Source organism: Penaeus monodon, chromosome 9, assembly GCF_015228065.2.
Source record: "Penaeus monodon isolate SGIC_2016 chromosome 9, NSTDA_Pmon_1, whole genome shotgun sequence".
Lineage (NCBI taxonomy): Eukaryota > Metazoa > Arthropoda > Malacostraca > Decapoda > Penaeidae > Penaeus > Penaeus monodon.
The window spans coordinates 34,642,351-34,660,081 of record NC_051394.1 but is presented as its reverse complement, the minus strand read 5'-3'; the positions used below and the strand labels follow the sequence as shown (position 1 = coordinate 34,660,081).

General features: G+C 36.5%; 1 protein-coding gene across 1 annotated transcript in view; it reads right to left on the bottom strand.

Annotated features, from left to right (window-relative positions):
• Positions 1-17,731, bottom strand: part of LOC119576706 (ribosome-binding protein 1-like) — a 68,683-nt gene that overhangs the window by 12,643 nt on the left and 38,309 nt on the right. Inside the window, exons 14-21 of the mRNA XM_037924353.1 lie at positions 10,533-10,655; positions 9,995-10,090; positions 9,779-9,898; positions 9,408-9,581; positions 8,022-8,096; positions 6,599-6,715; positions 4,926-5,069; positions 1,782-1,901 (exon numbers count right to left, since the gene is read on the bottom strand). Coding sequence (XP_037780281.1) covers positions 1,782-1,901; positions 4,926-5,069; positions 6,599-6,715; positions 8,022-8,096; positions 9,408-9,581; positions 9,779-9,898; positions 9,995-10,090; positions 10,533-10,655 — 969 coding nt within the window. The remainder of the gene's footprint in view (positions 1-1,781; positions 1,902-4,925; positions 5,070-6,598; positions 6,716-8,021; positions 8,097-9,407; positions 9,582-9,778; positions 9,899-9,994; positions 10,091-10,532; positions 10,656-17,731) is intronic.

The following is a 17,731-nucleotide window of genomic DNA, read 5'->3' as shown; positions in this document are numbered from 1 at the left end:
TTAAAATTACATTCCTGAGCTCCTGGGTATTTCTACATAAAAAACATCAATATAACACTGATACCAAACCTTTATCTGCAGGACCCCATCTTATCAATTACACATTACTATGAATTTTATCAGAATCAAGATGTATTGGCAACATGTCTATAAGTGGCTTTCCCAATATGCATCTATGAACAAGTTTTCCTCTACTTCTGAATACAGTTGCAGCAATAACATCACTGGTAGCAGTAACAAGTTAATGATAATATAACTGATGTGACTTGACAAAACCTTGTACAAGAAAAAAAAATCCTTGAGCACTATAAGACAAGACTGCCTGAAATGCTGTTTAATGCCTAAGCTTTGCATTTAATATGCAAGATAAGTAAGGATACACAATTTGCATTAGACCATCTTAAAATAATATATTGACAGAAAAATGGCAAGAAACTATAGTAAACTGCAAATTAGAAGTCACAAAGCAAAAATAGACCCACACATGCACACACAACTGCATCCTAACTTCCACATACATATAAATCATACCTGTACTCCTATAAATGCATGCACCCAATTCTATCAACTGAGTATTTGTGTTTGTATTTTCTTTCATGTGTTTAAGTTGGACGTGTGTGCAAATTATTGGCATGATAACAGCAAAGCAAAATGCATTTGATATTCTCCCAACTTCCAACTTGAAATATGCCATATTTAACCCCTTGATCCTGGTGGTGACCACTACATCACACACAAAAAAATTAGACCCAGGTGAATTGAACATCATGGTAAATTTTCGCTGAGTTGGACCAAGACCAATTCCCTAGGAGTGCTAAACTTTTGGTGGATGATTAGCCTGTAGGCATTTAGGGAGGGGCTCTGGTTTGACAGTGCACACAAGTGTGTGTGAGGGTCAAGCCTACAAACCACACACTTGGGAGAGTCACCACTCGTTTAAGCTTAATGCCTAGATCTTGGGCTATGTGTGGGCAGCAAAGCATCCGGACCCAATGGGTTAATTCCCACCACCAAAAACTAAAATTATATGCACATTTTAGTATGAATATATACACACACACACACACACACACACACACACACACACACACACACACACACATATATATATATATATATATATATATATATATACATATATATATATACATACACACACGCACATATATATACACGCACATATATATACACATACACGATATACATACACGCATATATATATACACATACACGATATACATACACGCATATATATATACACATACACGATATACATACACGCATATATATATACACATACACGATACACATACACGCATATATATATACACACATATACACATACATACATATACACATACACAATACAATACATAACATATACACATACATAACATTACATACATATACAATACACATACATACATATACATATACACATACATACATACATACATATACACATACATACATACATACATATACACATACATACATATACATATGTATATATACGATCACCGGGAAACCACCCAGCAGCAATAGGTTAAAATACATTATACATATATACATATATAATCTATACAAATATAAAGCAAACTGTATGAATCATCAATCAAACCATTTACCATATTTCATTTTCATCATTAATTCACAATTTCACACACGATATTACAAAACAAGCTTCTCTCTCTCCCATACACCAGAGGCAGACCTTTTTCCCAAAAGACCCAGGGTGACATTATGCACAAAAGGAACTAAAACAGCAGTTGGACTATCACCTGCTGTTCCACAGGGTTGTTGTTGTTGATGATGTTGGTGGTGGTGGTGTTGTTGCTGTTGCGTCCCACCCAACCAACCATGTAGCCCATTTTACTCACACGGCTAGCGGCCAGGGCTGCCTGCAACACCACACACCCGCTAGTGTTAGTGCACCAAGCCCACTCACCAGTACAACATACCACTACCATAAAGCACCCTAATACGACTATTATGCTTCTACAGCTAAGAAGAATTTTTTTTTTTTTTTTTTTTTTTTAATAAACTAAGGTAGTAATTGCACAAGTAATAAAACAATTACAAATAAGTCAATGAAACTATTGAAAGGAAACCTGTCTTGCAAAACAGAATTATGTTTACTAAACAAGAGGTCAAACTAATGAGTATCCTGCTTGAAAAACAATGCATTTATCAGTATCATCAACTTCGTTCATCAGCAATTCTTGGTGTGCATACTCCTGCATTTTCACAAAAGAAATTAGGCCTGAGTATATATATACTTATATATGTGTGTATATATGTATATCATATATACACACATATATATAAATGCATTGTGTATGTATATATATATATATATATATATATATATATATATATATATATAATGCATATATGCGTATGTATATGTATATATGTGTATGTGTATGTATATGTATATATGTGTATGTGTATGTATATGTATATGTATATATGTGTATGTGTATGTATATGTATATGTATATATGTGTATGTGTATGTATATGTATATGTATATATGTGTATGTGTATATGCGTATATGCATATATGCGTATATGTATATATGTGTATGTATATGTATATATGTGTATGTGTATGTATATATGTGTATGTATATGCATATATGTGTATGTATATGTATATATGTGTATGTATATGTATATGTATATATGTGTATGTGTATGTATATGTATATATATATATATATATATATATATATATATATATATATATATATATATGCATACCTAGAATTTCAAGTATTTGCATGCAATCTCTCATACACACATGCACAACCCCTCTGCTCTAACAAATCCCCCCCTTCTGTTTATTTACACACCTTAACACACCAACTCAATACACATACCCAAATGCATACATCTCCACAATCACACTGGTACAGCTTTTGCATCTATATACACCTTCTTAAACCAAAGAAATTGCTCTATCATTCTTCAACTGAAAAATTCTCTAAATGTGTACATGCCTATTTGTTTCTTCTATTTACACGTGCACACAAAAAGTTATTATTTTTCTGCATGCACATACAGGCACACAAATAGTGCCATGTCTTTTTTTTTTTTTTTAGTTTAATACAATGTATCCAATTTATTCAAGAAATGAGTAACACATGTTCTTTCAACTTAAGAATCAAAAAATTATACAGGTTTCCTTCATTATTTTTCTTTAATGCCAATAGGCAAATTCTAAACAATTAAAATTACCTCTTCATATGATGTAATGTTTTGTAGGTTAATCTCCTAGCATTAGACTTGTTAAAAAATGCTAACTACATCAACAAATTTATAATGTGGATAATTTTGCTTTACTTGTGTACACTTGGGGAAAAGTGAAAAAATCTGCTGAATGCCAAATGCACATCATTCGTCTTTTCCACAACTGTACACCTTTGCACATGCACAGGTGCGTGATGATATATACAGATGGTGGAGGGGGGTGGGGGCGTAGACAGTAATAACTTAATACAGGACTAATGATTGCTTGAGGTTTCATAACCAAGAAGAAGTCAATGCACCAGGCTTCTTGGTTCTATTTCCCCCTCACTTCAATGAACCAATCTGAGTTGCAAGCAATGGAAATGAAAGGTCTCATCTTTACTTGTCCCTTTTTACTGCTTTTTCTCTATCCTATCTCCTCCTTCCACCAGGCCTACCTAGGCATTAGGCCAGCAAACCTTTCTTCACTAAGAAGAACCAGGTATCAATCTTGTACAGAGGTGGGAAGTCATCAGCCAATTAGTGATGGAGATGGATGTATCCATAACACCATTTCAACTTAGTGCAGGACACAATCAGTTTTGGTGACAAGAGTGGACAGGCAATATTTTGCTGAATATGGCTCATTCTACATCAAGACATTTAGTGTGTATTTTAATGTCGAAAAAATGAAGTTGCAGTTTGTTGTAATATTCCACTGAATGGTAGTATGTCCAAAGATTTACTGCTAAAAGTAATTGTCCTAAGTTTTTTGACCTCGGACAGTTTTAGGATATTTCCAACTCCCTTACTATTTGTCAATAAAACTTTCAACCTCTCTTCTAGGCTATTATCTGGGTCTTCTTATTGATGGATAGAGATTTGCCAGGCATAATGCTTTGATAGGCCTGAGGGAAGTAAGATAAAGAGGACAGATCTTTCCTTCTAATTACTTACAACATTGATTGAACCTTTAAGTCATGGGGAAATAGAATCAAGAACAAGCCTAGTGCACTACTAGATGTTTAACAACCATACAAGTTTTCATCATAGAGAAAAAAATCTTGGAACATCACTTGAGTATTCAGCTGCATTAGTCTTATTTTTCTGCTGACTGGAAATATAATTTCCATTTACACGATATGTACATGCATAATACATATTTCATGTGCAATTACAGTAATGTACAAAATCATTTGAAGATTAACATTTGTTAAAATTTCCTTAAGTTCTAATAAAATGTAACAATTGATTTGATGTCTTTACATAAACAAGACTGTTAATAGCAAAATTGAGATTTTGCATTATGAATGATTCATTATACAATCACCAAACAATACACTGGATCAAATAAAAAAGCAAAGATTTACATGCAACTTGTAGAAAAAAGTCATGCAAGCAAAGGACAGAAACAGTGAGAAACAGCAGAGCAAAGCTTATAGGCATTGACCTCACTGGGGGAGCCATACAATTCCTGTACATTTACATGCAGCCTGGTGTTGGCTTCTTACCTGCAAAACTTGCTTATAACTAATTCCTCTATTTGGCAGGCAGTTATCCTATTAAACTATCATTTTATTCCCTCATTTATATATGTACATCCAGAGACCTTGTCTTGCTGTACTGCAACCATCTAGGATTCTTAACCCTACACTGCTGTACATTGGAGGTCTGGTGGCCCTGTTACCTACCTTGACAGAGGCTAGTTCCGTCCTTAGCTCCTCGATGAGCTGTTCCTGTTGCCGGCTGGCATCCTGCCCAACACTGACTAGTGTTCGAAGCTTGTCGTTGTCTGCACGCAGCTCCAGCAAGCCCACATCAACATCACCGCTGCCCTGTACACAATACTGGGGTCGGTCCAAGTACGTGCCAACTTTTTTTTTTTTTTTCCCCCCCCCCTAAGGAATCAAGATCTTTTGCAAACTATCTCCCATTAGTTTACCGTAGATATACAACTCCCTTTTTATGAGGTAGATCATATAAAAAGCTCTTTTCTCTAGTGTAACACCAATCATAATGTATAACTAGACATGAAGGTATGACAGTGATGACTTAGATGTTTAACACACATGAAATCTACTGAAATTATTTACTCAAGAGCTATAAAATTTAAACATGATTAACCAATTACCACTGCAAATGGTTTCCCTAACTACTTATTAGTCTTCAAATTCCTTTTTCATACAGTTTTATTAGTGTTTCCTCCAGCTTAAAGACGTATGCTATTCCTACTGATTGACAAAATCAGATTTAACCCAACGCTGACAGGTATCAGAAATCTGAGCGTCAAACTCTGGTGACCTCTGACGTCCAGACACTGGGGGCAGGAGTCCACTATATGTAGCAGAAACTCCCACTCCCACGTCACCATGCGTACAGCCATACCCCGCAGACCAAGCAGTATGTTATGACGCCTGTACACATGACTCGTTAGGAACAAGTTAATATAATCCTAGTGAGGATCATCACTGAAAATACACACTATCTTGTAGCAGCAAAAATTACCAAGATAACTAAAAAGTTCCCATGAATATTCTGAATTTCTGACTTGTTTTGATAATTATGTACAGCATGAAAATAGAATAAAGTTATACACACTGGACATATAGAACTTGTCTCCATAATTTATCTATATATTCACTTCATAAACAGTAATTATTACCACCTGTTTACAAACCCACCTATAACACATGCTAACAAATACTGCTTGTGCCTAAGTGATCACACAGTTCACAATATTCAAATGACTGTGCTCTGCATGTGCCATGTCAACAAATACATGCACTTACATTTGTACAGTATCCTTGCCAATATTCAGATTCAACTATTCTCACTTACTACAAAAGCTACACATCAACTGGAAGACATGCAAATTTAAATTCAAGCAAAAAAAAAAAATACATTCACATGCAGCACTTTCAAAACAATACTCTCATTATATAGGAAAAACAGAGGCTTAGATCTGAATTGCTATTTTATGATCATTATCAATACTTTCTCAAGAAAGTAAATCAAATTTCCCTTAAAAGAAAGTTATTATAGTTGCACTGTAGCATAAATCATTGTATTTTTTGAAAAGCATTAGATTATATATAAAAATAATAAATTTACACTCGCTCACTCACTCACTTTCTCCAGGAACCCAAGCAATAAAAATAAAAAAAAAAAAAAAAACATCTAACTTCAATTCCTATTCGTCATTTATGATATGGAAAAAATAAAAATAAAAATCCCATTGCTACAACATACCCATCAAGTTGCCAATACATCTGGATTTTATGCCTTAACCCTGCACCATCAATAACCAAATGACACTCCAAAACCTGCACTCAAAAACCCAAGTTTTCCAGTCGGTTTAACTTACCTTGGTAGCGGTCTGTGTGAGCTGCTCCTGGGCCTTCAGTAGCTCCTCCTGAAGAGCTGTCTTCTCCTTTTCTTCCTTCTGTAGCTGCTCCTGCAGTTCCTTCAATTGAGACTGCATCTGTATACAAGAGAAAACATTCAAGTCTTTCAAGGTACAACTTGCTTTTCTGCAAAAAAAAAAAAAAAGTATATACATACATTTCTGAATATTGTGTTGCATCAACTTAATAGCCTTGTATTATGAATAATATTCTTTCAAATACTATTATTTTTATCACTTTTTAAATATGGATGGTAATAAATGTTTAATATTGCATTATTCATTTACCAATTTCATATTAACCTGGATATATGGGATAAAAGTAAAAATTTTCAACCAATTATTACTACAAGTTTCAATTGTCTTCTCCCTTCAAATACTTGGGTGACTTAACTGGTGGTCTGCATTAAAAAAAATTCCCAAGTGCAAATTTTGGCAATTTTGAGATACATTATTTAGGCCTTTATTCATCAGCTTTTTCCTATCAAAATCTTTATTTATTTTTTACTTTCCATACAATGGTGCATATATCATCAAATATCTACAAAATGTGACTATATAAATAATTAAATGAAATGCACGTATAAATGTATAAAAAATAATGTATTACGTACGCTAGTACATACATGCATACATGCATATATATAAAAATACTTTAAAATTTGAAAAGTAAATATTGTGTGCACAAATTTTCAGTGCATTCCATTAACTACAATGTCCAGTCTATATTACTGCCTTTCTGAGGTCTTACCATCCACATTCAACAATTGAGGCATCATCAATCACACAAGACGGTTTACAACCTAAAAATGAACGGTCAGAAAATGGAAGATAAAGCACCAAAAGGCAGCAGCATGCACATCACAACACTATATATAAAAAAAAAACACTAAAATGTGCAGTTCTAAAACATTCTAAAACAAATGTCAATATTTTTGATGACAGGAAGGGCCCCACAAGTACATTGAAAGTTGTCAAAATCATTAATTTGTCTATCCAATGTTATACAGAAAAACCTTACCACAATTTCTAAATTTGAACCTTTCCTCAAAATCTTGAGCCATTTTTGTATAAAGTATAAAAGAAGTTCTGAAGAAGCATCCTCAACAAAAAGAATGTGGTTAGGTTTGCTGTATGTATTAATGCTAAATTTTTTGTAACAATTATTTATTTAAAACCTGATAAAAATATACTAATTGACAAGAATGAACCCATGACATTTTTTCTACTTTCTTAATCTAGTATCATTTACAGCTTTCTTCTTTAGGTTGGGGGGGGGGGGGGGCAATAACCATTCATGCCTCTTGCAGCCACAGCCAAAGTGCAAAAGCCATTCCAGCTACAAATAAGCCACTTGCACCCTTCCAATCTTTTCAAAAAGTACCTGAGTGACTACGAGGGGCAGAGACTTCTCTATGCAATTTAACGCAAACTCCACTCCACAAACCTCTGCTGCTGCCTAGAAAAAAGTGGACAATCTCATACACAGCCAACACACAAGCCAAGCCATGACTGAAGAGTAGTTTCAGGTCTTGTTTATGATTCCAAAAATATACATGTATATACAAAAGGCAATTTTGAAGATTCATAAACAAAATGGAAGTAATAAAATAAATCACTGGTTACTAGAAAGAGCATCAGTGGAGTTGTATCACTCATCCATTTATTCTATTTCATCGAGAAAGAATTTAAAGCCTTACTCAAATAGAAAATGGCTATTCTGCAGTCCAAATATAATGCTATATATCAAAATGTTCTGTGCACAAAAGGTAAAGAAAACCTGGAGAAAGAAAGAAATAAAAAATAAAGATCAATTTCGTGATAAGGCTTTTGACAGGAAACCTTAAAAACATGGCTTATTAGAATAATGCATGCCACTCTTGCCGAATTCTGCTGAACAGCCTAGAGAAATCTACAAGTTAGTAAACTTGGCAAGTTCAGAAATATTTATGAAATCCAAATGTAATACTTTTATCAGTTTTTCTTAGTCTTTTGACAATGAAATCTCAAATACAAGATATGTAATGTTGAGAAAATTTTCCAATTACAAGCTTGCTAGGAAAAAATGCATAAAACATTTGCCTGATCCCAAGTCACTTGAGCTGCCTCCCTCCATTCAGAAGTGAATTCCATTGGCCTAACATAAAACAATCAAATCAATAAGGAAGTCCCCTCACATAAAAGGAAGAATACTGATGCTGCATTTGCTACACAGGATAGTATAAAAAAAAAAATTGCTTCTTGTAGTTTGTTTCCCTCTATTTACCAAACTGATGCTTCAGTAGCTGACAAAATTAGAGAAAGGCATTAGTAATGAACAACAGACACTTGCATGGTACAATTACTACATCCTACCATCAGAATGTAAGCATGGCCTAATGTAGACTAGTAACCAAAATAAATTTTCATTCTCATGGTACAACTATAATTCACAATTTTTTACCAATAAATTTTTGTGATATTCACAGACCAGGTTCAGTTTGCATTGCAATAATGTCATTTCTGGAGACAATAACCAGTAACTTTAAGAGAAATAATTAGACATGTATAATTTATATATAAACATTTAGTTACCAGTCAGGATATCTATAACATTCAAGGACAATTAAGACACTCAAGCCGAGTGTTGAAATTTGTATCAAAAAGGTACAATTTCTTTGGATGAATGCAAGCAAAACATGCGTGATTATGAACTTACCTTCCCTGTACTAACACATCCAAAAGCTTTGGCTCAAAACCAACAATATTTCCTTAAACCACACGTACTCACCTCCTCTGCCTGCTTGACCTTGTCTAAGGTGCCTTCTAGCTGTTTCACCTGCAGCTGGAGGTTAGCTTTGTCAGCCGTTAGTTGACGCAAGTCTTGGTCCTTCTCTGACAACCTCTTATTCCAGGTTACTTCCTCTGACTCAACAGATGCCTCTAATGATTTGAGTAAATTCTCCTGAAACATTCACACAAAAAATAACAATAATTAATAAATAAAAAAAATTCTGCAGTTCCACTAACAAACAAGTTATTTGATTCTAGTTTGGGGTTTTCTACCTCCTCAAACTTTAATAATATATTAGCAATCTTGAAAAAACAGTCATTCACAGTTGTGCGAAGATATAGCATCAATATCGTTCAACTATTACTTACAGTATCTGCAAGAACAGTCTGATAATGGACAACTTTTTCATTGACTGCTTGGACTTCTTGTTCCAGCTCACTAACTCTCTTGCTATCACTGGCAGATGACGATCTCTTAAGATCTTCAACCTAAAAACAAAATTTAAAGCAAATTAGTGAAAACAATAACTTTAATGTATACTTGTACACTCGACACCCTTGGATTCTAGTATTCTAATAACATACCTGAGACTTGAGCTGAGCATTTTCCTTGGCAAGTTTCTCAACCTGAGACTTGAGTTCTGGGTCTTCAACCTTTACTTCAACTACCTTCTCTACAACCTGTAAAGGAGAAGGAATTAACTAGTCATTCTGCTCCATCATCATTATGTAAAAGCGAGACATTTTGCATGCCCCCCCCCCCCCCAAATTTCCCTTTCTGAAATACCTTAAAATTGTGAATCTTTTCTATAAGCCATATAAAGGTATACACACAAAGAATTTAATGTGTGAAAGCAAAGTTTTGGGTACTGATTTGTGAAGACACTTATCCTGCTTCAAACTGCATACAGAAAGCTTGCCCTTACAAAAAAGAATACAAATAAAATCTGTTTGAACCAATTATTAATACTTCCTACTACACTGACTGCAATGTAGCTGCAGTTTGGTGAATAAAACTTGAGGCAATAACCCTGAGAACCCTGCATGCTCATATCCCGAGTGCAAAAAAACATTGTTGAACTTCATGTACACAGCTTATTACTGTACAAGAGCATTCACTTACCTTTTCAACTTCAACAACCTTTTCTACAACTTTCTCCACAACCTCTGGCTGTGGGGTCTGAGACGACTGAGTAATTACTTGTAATGCCTTCGTCTCAAACTCACTTAGGAATGCACCTTGGTCCTAGAATAAGAGACAAATGAATGTAAGAATTTTTCCTCTAATATCTATGATACCTATAACTGAGTATCAAAAATCCAACTGTATAATAAACAAAAACATGAAATTAATCAACTGGCTATGGTAAAAAAAAAAAAATAAAATAAAAAAATAAATAAAAAATAATAAATTCCACATCCTTGACTAAAATTTTAAAATGAAGAGCAAGTTTATAGTCAAATAATCCACTGTCAAATTTGCAAAATCTTAATTTGTTACAGAACGCTTGTTCTATAAAGACAAAACCACATGTATCTATCTAACTTGTCTGTTAACTAAAAAATTCATTCCATGCTAGACAAAATTCCTGCAGTGTGACAAAAATGCCCAATGGGAGCACTACAGTTCACAATAATTCTAAAGTTTAATTTGACAAGCCTTGAAGATGTCAAGACTATCAATCATTCCCAAAGTAATTACTTTATTAGCAACCTTTTACCACCTGAATCTTGCACAATCTTACACATTTCCCTATTGCATCTAATTCTTGGCATTATTCTTTTAAATTATAACGGTTAAGAATGCTGCTAGCTATAGCCTATGTCACTGGATTCCTTCCATCTGGTCAGCACAGATGTAAACTCGTTTGCAACAAAGATATGATACGAGCAATTAGTAACAGTAAGCAGACATACCAACAATGTAAACTACACTCCTCTGTATAGGCTTTCAAAATTCCAATAGTACTAGGTTTCAGTGTAATACATACAAGAAGTCACAATTACCCATATTACACAAGAATAACCAAATATATAACTAGTGGAATATAAAACCGTCACTACCCAAATATTCATTTGATTTTCTTTGTGATGTAATTTAGTGAGCAGGAACGAGACTGCATTTTAATGAACCTACAACACTCCCTTCTAACTAATAACAATTTTGACACCAAAGCATTGTGAAACTTTGGCAAGACTTCACACTCAACCACCAACAATAATTCCAATCTACCTGCAAACTGAATAGTAGAAAAGGGGGAGGAAAAAAAGGTAGGGGGGGAGGGAGGGAGGAAAAAAAGGTAGGGGGGGAGGGAGGGAGGAAAAGGTAGGGGGAGGAGGGAGGGAGGAGAAAAGGTAGGGGGAGGAGGGAGGGAGGAAAAAAGGTAGGGGGAGGAGGGAGGGAGGAGGGAAAAGGGGGAGGGGGAGGGGGGAGGGAGAAAGGGGGAGGGGGAGGGGGGAGGGGAAAAGGGGGAGGGGGGGGGGGAGGGAGAAAAGGGGGAGGGGGAGGGAGAAAAGGGGGAGGGGGGAGGGAGAAAAGGGGGAGGGGGAGGGGGGAGAAAAGGTGGGAGGGGGGAGGGAGGAGAAAAGGTGGGAGGGGGGAGGGAGGAGAAAAGGGGGGAGGGGGGAGGGAGAAAAGGGGGGAGGGGGGGGAAGAGAAAAGGTGGGGGGGGAAGAGAAAAGGTGGGGGGGAAGAGAAAAGGTGGGGGGGGAAGAGAAAAGGTGGGGGGAAGAGAAAAGGTGGGGGGGGGGGAAAAGAAGGGCGAGGGAGGAGTAAGGAGAAATGGGGGGGAGGGAGGAGTAAGAAGGGAGGAGGAAAGAGAGGGGGAAGGAGTAAGAAGGGAGGAGACAGGGAGGGAGAAGGGTGGGAGAAGGACAGGAGGCACAAGAAGGAATAGAAAACATGAAATTGAGGGAGGAAAAAATATAAATGATCTAAGACAATAACAGAAAAAGTTGAAATCTCGCCATCAAGCTTCCCTTTAAAATCACCTGCTTCAGCAGGTCCACCCTCATGATTTTAAATAGAAAAGAACTAGGCCTATAACTGGCTTCTTGGTCCAAATGGAAAATTCTTGGAAGTTCATTTCCCAATTCCCATTTCTCTACTTCAACACTGAAACCTATACTTTACACACATTAAGACTATGGGGTCAATAAAATCAGATTTAAAGTGATTCCTCTTATGTACCTTTTTTTCATAAAGCTTTTGGCACACAGTTGGCTCTTTTGTGATACTGTGTGTGCAAATGACTTTTGGTGTGCCATTCTGATCACATGCCCCATCTGCTGGAACTGCTGAGGAGGGACCACTCTCAGAGTCTACCTTTAGCTCTGTACTTGTCTGAGCATTTTCTGGTACAGCTGAATTCCCAGCCTTGGCTCCTGAGGACTTCTTTCCACGGTTCTTCTTCTTAGCCATTTTTAAGTTAAGAGTGATGTGGGTTTCCTTTAAACCTTATTTTTATGGCATAAAAACTTTTAAGTGACTTGCACTACAGCACTTATTATCACCATTAAACAATAAACCTTTGGTAATATTCCCCCTCTTGAAGCTGACAGAGTTCCCCCTTCCTGCACCAAACACCGGGCAGTCCCAACTGAGGCCGACGCAGTGCTTCCTCTCCTCTGACTGGAGGATCAATACTTGGATCAATACAGTCCCCGGCTGGCCCTGCACCAGAACTCCTCATCACCTTTATGTCCTACTTACAGAAGGACCATACTTGGACATTTTCCCTTTTGAATGCCAACAAAATTAAGCCTTACATATTTTCAACATATATAGCTAGGTGGCACCTCTCTGACATTCAATGTCCCCATGTAAACATGATGTAACTTGGGTGCATGCATCAATATATATATATATATATGTTTGTTAGACAAAACTTGACATTATCAATACTTTAATTCTTTATCATTATAAACTTGAAAATAATTATAAAGATTCTCCAACAAAGCCATTTAATATTCAGGCTTGTGCCACTGCAGTAGTCCTGTTGTGAACCTAGTCTGTCCCAGTGCTACGCATCAGCAGTTGTAGATCTTCAGTGTTTTGTTTCAATTAATCCTACAATTTGAGTTGGTAATTCCATATCAAATTCATACTACTTTAAAGTTGACAATTTCTTGCTTATCATATGATCTTTTCCTTTTGTTAATATACAAAATAATACATACTATCCTAATATTGGTAGGAAAGTAAAAATAAAAAATAGACAAAAAAAATATAATTATAATAACTAACAACTTCAAATCTAAAGGATTATTTAAAAAATAAATAAATAAATAATAATATCTATGGCAGACAACACCCATGTTCCCTTTAGATCTATCATCTGCTCCCATGTGGAACTAGAAAAAATGTTTCCATTATCAATTTTATGTACATATATCTAAACACTACACACACAAGTGAACTACACTACAGAAAATCTCAATTTCAACCTCACCCCCCCCCCCCCAAACACATCCACTGCACAATTTCATAACATTGGTGGTGGTGGTGGAGGACCAGATGAATGTGTGAGAGAGAGAGAATGTGAGGGAGGATGAGAGAGAGAGAGAGAGAGAGAGAGAGAGAGAGAGAGAGAGAGAGAGAGAGAGAGAGAGAGAGGAGAGAGAGAGAGAGAGAGAGAGGAGGAGAAGGAGAGAGAGAGAGAGAGAGAGAGAGAGAAGAGAGAGAGGGAAAAGAGAGAGAGAAGAGAGAGGAGAGAGAGAGAGAGAAAGTCGAGAAGAGAGAATGTGAGAGAGGAGGAGAGAGAGAGGAGAGAGAGAGGAGAGAGGGAGGGGAGAGAGAGAGAGAGAGAGAGAGACGAATGGAGGGAGGATCGAGAGAGAGAGAGAGAGAGAGAATGTGAGGGAGGAGAGAGAGAGAGAGAGAAGAGAAAGAGAATGTGAGGGGGGGGATGAAAGAGAGAGGAAGAGAGAGAGAGAAGAATGTGAGGGAGGATGAGAGAGAGAGAGAGAGAGAGAGAATGTGAGGGAGGATGAGAGAGAGAGAGAGAGAGAGAGAGAAATGTGAGGGAGGATGAGAGAGAGGAGGAGGATGAGAGAGAAAAGATGTGAGGAGGATGAGAGAGAGAGAGAGAGAGAGAGAGGGGAAAAGTGAGGGAGGAAAGAGAGGGAGGGGAGGAGAGGAAGAGAGAGAGAGAATGTGAGGGAGGATGGGAAGAGAGAGAGAGAGAAGGAGGAGAGATGAGAGGGAGGAGAATGAGAGAGAGAGAGAGAGAGAGAATGAGAGAGAGAGAGAGAGAGAATGGAGAGGAGAGAGAGAGAGAGAGAGAGAGAAGGGAGGAGAGAGAGAGAGAGAGAGAGAATGTGAGGGGAGAGAGAGAGGAGAGACAGAGGACGGGGAGAAAAGACAGAGAGAGAGTTGAGAGAGAGAGAGATGAGAGAAGAATGAGGAGGTGAGACAAGAGAGGAATAACTAAGAGAGACGAGGAGAGAAGACAACTGAAGACGAGTCAGACTCTGAGAGGAATGTGAGTTAGATGAACATGAGAGAGAGACTGAGAGAACAAAACGTACTGAAATGATGCGAAGAAGACAAGAGAAGAGATGAGAGACATACAAAATAAAATATTAGAGGAATAAAATGAGGAGAGAGGGGAAGGAAAGGAGGGAAAAGAGAGAATGAAAAAAGAAGAAGAAAAAAAAATTATAATAAAAAAAAAGAGGAAAATTTGAGAGACAAATACTTGAAGACGAATGCAGAGAGAACGACGGAAAAACAGTGAAGGGAGATTCTCTCTAAGGGTAGAGAAGAACTAGATGGAAGTATCTAGATTAATAAATAAGAGTAATAATTAGTGCTGGAGAGAGACAGAAGAATTAGGGAACACCAAAAGACCAGATGACTAATAGCGAGGAAAAAAGCGGTAGTTCAGAGATTTTGTGAAATGCGAGAGAGAGGCTAGAGGTGTTAGAAACAACAGAGCTAGTAGATTTTATCTGACTGACTTACTGCTGAATGTAGGAAAAAACTTTTTTTTAATACTATCAATTTTGATGGTGTTATTTCTATTTGATACATTATATTTACTTCAATGTTATTGATGTTAGAAAGAGCAATACAAGACCCCATAAAACTTTCTAAAATCAAGAAAAATGGTAAACAGGTGAGACAGGTAGTACTCGTAATTGGCTCATTAGTGGCTTAGTGTAAAAACAAAGTAAACTCACAATGGGCATGGCATGCCTATTGGCTTTGGTTAAAAAAAAAAAAAACATACAAAGGAACTATCTGCACAAATTTTGTGAATTCTGACCTTCATCTGCTACATCTTTCCAAAGTAGTGTACTATGAAAAAAAACATTCATGTGCAATTCAATTTCTTATATAGCGAATTTCTTGTATAGTGGCGAAGACAGTTTCTTCGCGGTTTATATGATTAAAAAGAGCTAGTTCCAATTTAGTAGATCAGATATAATGGCCTAAAGTCACTTCACATACAAAAAAAATCAGAAAATGAGATTGTTGCATTTAAAAGTTTCACATTTCTCATTTTCATTTAAAGCACATATTTACAACAATTTGGTAAAATGCAGTTTGAGGCAACTTCAGCTTTAGCGCTTTTGATGAGTGTATAACAATCAACTACATTATGCACTTTGACAAGTGGATAACTACCCACTTGCCCATCATTTAAGGCTGTGTAATCCGAGCTCTCACTGCTCGGTGTACACACTCGTCAGTTAAGATCAAAATACCAAAAAAGTATGCTTGGTGGCGGAGCTAGGAAGAGGCTAAACAGTGGGGATTTTTTGTTGTGTTTTCCCCCCTCATTCACACATTTTAATAATATTTAATAATTGTGCACCTGTGTGCATTGATGTATTAATATGTACACTCACATTTGCCTATTCATCATATTTGCACAATCATAAAAATAAATTTACTGGAGTACACACTCAGATTTACCAGGGGGTGCGCGAGTGTTTTCACTCCCACTGGGATTTACATCACTCCCTGAGATTTCCCGCATGCCCAAGTTGTGAAGGCATTATCTATTCATTTAGTTAATTCATTGCCAACAGCTACATCTTTTCCTCCCCATAAGTTCAGTTCAACCCTCTGGATTTTTCCTCAAATTCCAGCCCTGCTGGAGTGTAGATTGTTGTACTAAATTGGTATGTCATGTTGCCCCTGTCAGTATGATGGCTTGGACAGCACTGCAAAATCAGTAAGAATTTATTGATACTTCTCTTCTGCTCACCTTTTAACTAAGTGCTTGACAGCTTTTAAGGCTGTACAGAGGATGTGGCTTACACATATAAAACAAAAAAATGATCATTCTTGGGGGGGGGGGGGGGGGTAATTTAAGGAAGAACCAACACAAAAAATAGAAGGAAAGGCTTTGCATGCCTATAGGAACCCTCTGAAGAATAAAAGTTATCAAATATGCAGAAATTAATTCATTAAGAAAATCAGCATATTAATCTGATAATCTCTAAAAGAAATAAAATCTTTAATGCTTCCTAGACTTAGACATTCAAAATTACTACAAACTGGTCCTATTTTATGTAAAATTGTGAACACAGTAACATAATTTAAATACAACACTCCATCATACAGAAATGATCAAAAAAAAAAAAAAAAAAAAAAAAAAGGGGGGGGGGGGCAGCTCTACGGAGTATATACACCGTTGGGTAAAATGATGTCCTTAAAACACAGGGATGTAAGTAAAGGGAGGCAAAAATAAATGCCTGAAAAATATGAAAGACAAGGAAGAAAATAGAGAAAAAGTAATAGTACACAGAAACTAAATACAGATGAAGAAAATTACAATGAACTTAGCCTCCATATGAACGTCTTTCCCAAAACAATATCTTCAAGTAACTCAACAATCACAGCCAAGGTAAGGCAAGTTATGCATACTGTTACTGATACCTAGTGTTATCGATCACAGGTTCCTAACTCCAGACAGGAAAGCTTCTGCTAATGGTCAAGCCTAAATCACTGCTGCTTCTCCACCATCCATCAATAACAAGTGTGCAAACATGCACAAGTATTTTTGGAATGGTCAACCGCAGGATAAGCACTAAGAGTTTTTAAAACTATTCATCATTATACTTAATAAACAGGAAGATTTATGCCTTTCCTCATTGATGCTGATCTGACAAATCAACAAATAATATTAAAAACCCTTTATGAAGGGTAGAAAGAGTGGTTCATGCAGGGTTGGTTTGTGCTGTGAACATGTGTCAAGGTAAGACAGATGAGCAACAATAATGGTTAAAAGCAAATAAATATCTTTAGGGAGTATGAAGAAGTGTGTAACTTGGTCTAATGGATGCTACTGAAACTTTAGCAGACCAAGC